General features: G+C 44.1%; 1 protein-coding gene across 1 annotated transcript; it reads left to right on the forward strand.

Moving 5' to 3' along the window:
• The first annotated feature begins 178 nt into the window (after positions 1-178).
• On the forward strand, positions 179-5,914 carry LOC119489539 (syntaphilin). The gene is made up of 5 exons (XM_037772103.1): positions 179-363; positions 3,127-3,238; positions 3,344-3,475; positions 3,615-3,764; positions 3,864-5,914. The coding sequence occupies exons 2-5, from the start codon at positions 3,195-3,197 to the stop codon at positions 5,131-5,133; spliced, it is 1,596 nt and encodes a 531-aa protein (XP_037628031.1). The 5' UTR covers positions 179-363; positions 3,127-3,194; the 3' UTR covers positions 5,134-5,914.
• The last annotated feature ends 737 nt before the right edge of the window (positions 5,915-6,651 follow it).

Raw genomic sequence — 6,651 nt, forward strand, 5'->3', positions numbered from 1 at the left:
ACTGTGTACCAGCCCAGCTGGATATCCTCTTCCCCCTGCCCTTCACTCACATTGAATGAGCTTTCTAAACTACTCTTCACCTGTCAGACAACATCATCCCAGCGGTCAGTAATAATCATAATCACTAATGTGCAGTGGAGTCCTGCCAAATGAAGCCATATTATTATCCCCTACTGTCTCTTTAAGAAGCACCGGTGCAGCAGACGCAGTCGCCTCATTTCATCTCCGGGCTCCATGGCTGCAGGATGGACTCTCATCACTCTCATCAGCACCATCTCTTCTTCCTGTTGCCACCGGGGACTCCATCAAGTCTGGCGGGAACCGAGGCTTCTCTACGATGCACAACTTCCACCTGCCCAAATGGTATTGTTAGATATATATATATATATATCACTGTTAAAGCTGAGTCGGTGTTTTCTGTGTGTGTGTGTGTGTGTGTAGCTACCAGAGACTGAGATTCAGAGTAACATCCTTGTTAAGTAACCGTATGTAGGACACCCAGCTGGGACTTAGTCAGCTGTTTCTATCAGAAGCTGCGTTTTCTTGTATAGAAAGTAGCTGCTGGGCTGTTGGATGTCCTGTTTAGGGACTCCTCTGTAGTCAGCTGGATATGCAAACCAATCATCACACTTTTGGGGCTTTAAAAAAAAAAAAAATCCTCACTCCAGACCTGGCTGCTTATCTAACACTGCTTTACTGTATAGGGCAACAGATGTGGAACAAAGCCCTGCAGATTTAATGCCTTAATGATAATTCAAGGACATCTGCTATTCATCCTGAAACACTGTCAGCTGACTATATATCTCATGTCTCTCATCACGTCTACATGCTGCTTTAAGTCCAGTTTGATCCTCCTCCTGTAGCCTGTGATGATGCTCTGCCTCCTCCACAGTCAACACTGGTACTCACACTTACGTAAGATGATTGCGTCTTTCTCACCAGTAATGTAGTTGCCACTTGTTGCGCAGACAGAGGAGAGGAGAGGAGAGGAGAGGAGAGGAGAGGAGAGGAGAGGGAGGTGAGATATCTCGTTGTCCTAGAATTTAAATATAGGACAAAAAAAAAAAAAATCATTAATATGCGTCTGTTAGACATTTCATTATGAGTAGAGTTTAATGTGTTGTGTCTGCAGAGATTTATCCAGCAGCAGGTGTATTTCAGGCCTAGATCAGCAGGTTCCCTATAGAGCTGCATGGAGACTTTTCAAGAAAGATGAGAACATTTTGTCCTCACCGTTCATTTTTGCTATAAATGAGCTTTTCCATAATTAGGGTGGTGACAGAACTAAATGATTATTCTTACTTTTAAACTGAGGGCATAGCTACCACTGAGGTCATGTCCTCTGGGAATTTGAGTTTTTTTTATTAATCTACAGTCTGTAGTTTTTATGGGAACAAAATAAACAAATAAAGGACTAGATATTGGTCTGTATACAATACCAGACTTTGGGAAACATGTTTTGATTTTCATTTAACAATTTAAGATATCAAACTGCTCAATACAGTGCAGAGTTTAATAGGCTAGAATAAAAACATTTACCTAAATAAAATATAGTCTAAAGTCAGACAAAAATTGGAATATAGAAATATCTGATCATAAAATAAGTAAATTAGTCTAAAACTCTTGCCAGCGCATTCAATACCAACTTTCAATACTCTTTTCGGTCAGTAGTCGATACCCAGCTGTAAAGGACACAGCCATTTCCCACCATTTTATTCCTGGTTACAACATGTAGACCTTCATGTGTGGGGGGAATACAATACAGACAATATATTTGAACAGTTAAAAGAATAAATTCAATATAAAAGATCCAAATAATTGGGAAGGACTTGGACTAGTGACTTCAGTATTTCTAAAATCTTTGTTACGGCACTGCTTTTAGGGTATGACACGAGTGAAATTATGTATATATTTCATGTAGAGACTAGGGTTGTCAATCAATTAAAATATTTAATCGTGATTAATCGCAAATTAAACACACATTTTTTTATCTGTTCAAAATGTACCTTAAAGGGAGATTTGTCAAATATTTCATTTAAACTCTTATCAACATGGGAGTTGGCAAATATGCTTGTTTTATGCAAATATATGTATATATTTATTATTGGAAATCAATTAACAACACAAAACAATGATATATATATATAATAATATATAAATAGTGTCCAGAAACCCTCACAGGTACTGCATTTAGCATAACATGGCAAACTGCAGCCCAACAGGCAACAACAGCTGTCAGTGTGTTGACTTGACTATGACTTGAGCCAAACTGCATGTGATTATCATAAAGTGGGCATGTCTGTAAAGGGGAGACTCGTGGGTACCCATAGAACCCATTTTCATTTACATAATTTGAGGTCAGAGGTCAAGGGACCCCTTTGAAAATGTCCATGCCAGTTTTTCCTCGCCAAAATGTAGCGTTACTTTGGAGCGTTATTTAGGTTCCTTCGCGGCAAGCTAGTATGACATGGTTGGTACCAATGGATTCCTTAGGTTTTATAGTTTCATATGATGCCAGTATCTTCACTCTAGCTTTAACTGCTACAACCTGAAAATTGCAAGTTGCCTTAAAGAAATTACTGCCGTTAAAATTAATTTGTGCGTTAACTTTGACAGCCCTAGTAGGGACCACTTAGACTCCTGTAGTTATGGGATCTATAGAACACAGTAAGCCTAAATCCTACATGAATCCACTCCTGTTCTATAAACAATAAATCAAAAATTCTTAATTCTCCGTAGTCAGGAAATGACCACGCTGACCATTTTGACTACCGGCCACTAAATGACAACTTTTCTTAGTTTCTTTGTTGCCCTTTGACAGCAGTCAATGTGAAGGTTTATCACGTTTATGTGCAGCTCTGCAGTACACAGCTCAGAGAGAGGCAGCTGCACTGACTGTGAACTCACTGTGTCCCCTTTGTGTCAGCACAGAAAGGACGCTTTATCTGCTGCTGGCCTGGACTATTTCTTTAATTAGGGTTAGACTATTGTCACTGTGAAGAAGCACATAATGGCCACACGCAGTATGCCACAAGTTGGAAGGAAGGAACTACATATTTCTGATTAAGATTATTACTAGCTGATTTGCCTCTAATGTGTTTTTATGACGGTTCTTATACGGTCCAGCTGTGAGGGCTCCTAGCGTCCCTCTCTAGAAGACAGCAGTGGAGCTGTTGGAGGTCCCGCACACATCAATGTCTCTCACTCCGAGTCGAAAGCCATCCTCAGGTCAGCGCAGGTACTGTTGCATATCCTTCTCACGCCTTCAGTTTCAGAACGATGCAAAAGATCTGACACTTCTCACTGGATTGTGAAAGAGTGTAATGTGATCTCTCCCTTCAAGGCGCTCGGTGGGCACTGGTGGTGGCGGTGTGCGATATTCCCACAGCGATACATCCAGTACCCACACCTACCCCGGTCGGGTTAGGGCACCAGAGGGCAGCCCCACAGCCCGGACGTATCCTACCACACCCAGGTAAGTCATTCATTATAAATATATTAATATGCCTCCAGGGGCATGTTGTTAACCAGACTCTCAATTTACAGTTCTGACACATGATTAAGCAACTTGAACTTTACATAAATGACCTTTTCTTATCTGTGTGTTGATTCAGGCGTCAGGCAAAGCACACAGCCTGCAGTGACAACCATGGGATCAGGCCCCCGACCCCGGAGCAGTACCTCACCCCTCTGCAACAGAAGGAGGTGTGTATACGACATCTCCGAGCCAGACTGAGGGACAATGTGGAAAGACTGCAACACAGGTGAGTCTTTTTCTCCTTTAAAATGTTATCTTTTTAGGGGTTATTTTTTGTAAAAGTGAAATAATTCTGCTCTTCACTTGTCTTTTACACTTTCATCAGAGACTATGAGATAGATGAGTTGAGGACCCAACTGTACAGGATGCAGGAAGACTGGATAGAAGAGGAGTGTCACCGTGTGGAGGCCCAGTTAGCCCTGAAAGAGGCCCGCAAGGAGATCCAGCACCTTCAGGGGGTGGTTGAGACAGTGAGGTCCAACCTGAGTGTCCGTGAACAAGACCCCCACGATGACCACAAGCCATACTCAGGGTTGCAGCCCGCTCGGCCGGGGGGCAAGTCTCGCTCCTGCGGCTGTTCCCCAGCCAACACGTTGGGTCGCAGCGCCGCCCACAACCGACTGAGCAGCGAGGCTCTGCAGCTGGAGCGCAGCCCCAACGCTCCTCCTGAGTCGAGCAGAGCGTCTCGCCCAGCAGGACAGACCCATCTGCTCCTGGAGGCGGCCCTCCTAACGGAGCAGCAGCCGCCGCAGGGCCACATGCGAGGCCCCCCGACTGTGCCGCGCTCTTCCACCTACGAAAGGCTGTGCAGTGGGGGGGCGGTGTTGCCAATCTCACACTCCTGCCACACTCTCAGTAGCGGCTGCAAGTGCAGTGGGCACGCCTACCTCCCTCATCATCATTTGTTCCTGCATTTACCTCAGGAGGAGGCCCCCCCAGTTACAACAGACACTGCTTCAGTCCCTGCTACTGATCCTATCCCTATCCCTACTCCTACTCCTACTCCTGCAGCAGAGAAGAAGCCAGCAGTGCGCTCCCAGGCCTGCAGCCCGACCATGACCTGGCTGTGCGAGGAAAGCGGCGTCGAAGAGCTGAGTATCATTTCTTTAGCCACAACAGACATCACTCCCTCAGAACCACATCTGTTTCCATCGTCTTTACCAGCTGCGCTCCCTCCGGAGCATCCATACCGCGTAGAGCCGCTACCATCCGACAAACCAGAGGAGGTGACAAAGACGTCAGCAGAACCACACACCTGCCAGCCCCATCCTATAGCTCCCCTCCCAGAGAGGCAGGACGCCGTAGCGGTGCAGATAGAAGAGGACGATGAGGATGAAGGTGCCAACGAAGACGGGTACTCCCCTCAGCCCTGCCACTGGAGCCGCTACTTTCTCGTAGATCTGTTGGCCCTGGCGATGCCGGTTGTCCCGACCATGGCGTGGCTGTGTCGAGGGGCGCCGCGGGAGGTCCTGCCGATGTATCACATCGGCTCCCTGCTGAGAGGCTGCTGCGCCGTGGCCCTCCACTCGCTTCGCCGCAGGGGTGCCGTCAGGGGACGCAGGCCCACCAACATGAACGGAACAACACCAATCTGAGACTGAAGAATACAACTCCCAACCTCTGCAGGCAACAGCAATGCTGACCATATTACTGCAGTGGTTCTCAACCATGGGTCTGGGGACCCCCAGGGGTCCTTCAGGGAGTTCCAGGGGGTCTTTAGAAAAATGGGAAATGCATTTTTTTTTTTTTTTTCACTATTTAATTCCCTATAGAAGTGAGCCCAATGTGAGTAAGAGTCAAAAGATTGACTATTCTTATCATAGGTTTCAAAGGTTATCTCCTCAACTATAGTTTACAACTACAGTAGAGAAATCTGGTCATCATATGTAACAATCAAAATCTTTTCAGATGGAGGTCTGTGAAACAAAATCTTGTTGTATTGGTTTAGGGGTCCTTGACAGGAAAAATGTTGAGAACCACTGGATTACAGTTTGGTCATTGCCGCGCCTTGGAGATCTCCTCTTTTACATAAAGCCCTTGTGATTTCGTGGTCATGCCTTGCCTTAGAGAACAAAGGATTAGTCGTACATTATTTCATCACTCACATTATACTTACTGCTACTGCCTGCAGTTTAAGTGGTTTTTCTCTTTATTGGAATTTGCATGTAGCCCAAAGTTTGGTTGGGTTCTCCTGCTTGAATTTAAAAGCCCCTATACTGGATTTAGATGATATCGTCTGGGCAGACATTCAGTTTATTTTATGACAAAAAGAAGAAAAAGAGAAATTGTCTGAAGTTGAATGCTCCTCTGTTTTCATCATCACGTTTTTAAAAAATGTTATAAGGGAACAGGAGTCACAGTCATGAAATCTGTTTGGCTTAATGTATCTGACTTATTCAGAAGCAGTTCAAAGATTTACAGAGCACAGTGATGCTGTGCTCTGTAAAGTCATTTCCACCCATGAAAATGTTGAATGTGGTTGAAAGCTGTTTTGAAAAGCATGTGCATCAAATCTAGTTCTCAGGTGCAGAACAGACAGATCATTGATAATTTTGCCAATAAACATAACATGGGAGTTTAAAACTGCACAGACTCCATTTCTTTGATCCAGTTGGGACATTTATCCTCAACATTAACAATATTTTTTTGTTGCTAAAAATGAATTAAATGAACTGGAAAATAAAGAACAACAAAAATCTGCAGTTTACCTATAGGTTTACATAATGGAGATAATGCCAAAATAGGCACTGTTCTTATATCTTTTCAACAGGACAGCCTTTCTTCTGGTCGTGTATCTACAGTCCCATATTTCTATAAAGGTTAACAGGAGATCAGCAGAACATACAGCAGATTGTGACCCAGACAGCTGAATGAATGAAGGACTTGGATGAGCAGTTTTGTTTACTGACTTTGTGAAGCGATAACCGTTTTTGATACAGTGATATATTTTCTAATTTTACAATCTTTGCACATGCTGCAAGTAAAGATTAACACCTTGCATCAGTGTAGGTTGCTTTCACAGCACTGTATTGCAGTTTATAATAATGATGTACATGTATGTATCATAGCAGTGAATGCTCCTCTGACAAGTTTGTGTGTCAACTGAAATTGTA

Source organism: Sebastes umbrosus, chromosome 6, assembly GCF_015220745.1.
Source record: "Sebastes umbrosus isolate fSebUmb1 chromosome 6, fSebUmb1.pri, whole genome shotgun sequence".
Classification (NCBI taxonomy): domain Eukaryota; kingdom Metazoa; phylum Chordata; class Actinopteri; order Perciformes; family Sebastidae; genus Sebastes; species Sebastes umbrosus.

Coding starts and splice junctions, on each gene's coding strand:
- LOC119489539 (XM_037772103.1), top strand. CDS start 3,195: ATGTCTCTCACTCCGAGTCGAAAGCCATCCTCAGGTCAGCGCAG. Junction 3,239..3,343: donor CCATCCTCAGGTCAGCGCAG/GTACTGTTGCAT, acceptor TCTCCCTTCAAG/GCGCTCGGTGGGCACTGGTG. Junction 3,476..3,614: donor ACGTATCCTACCACACCCAG/GTAAGTCATTCA, acceptor GTGTTGATTCAG/GCGTCAGGCAAAGCACACAG.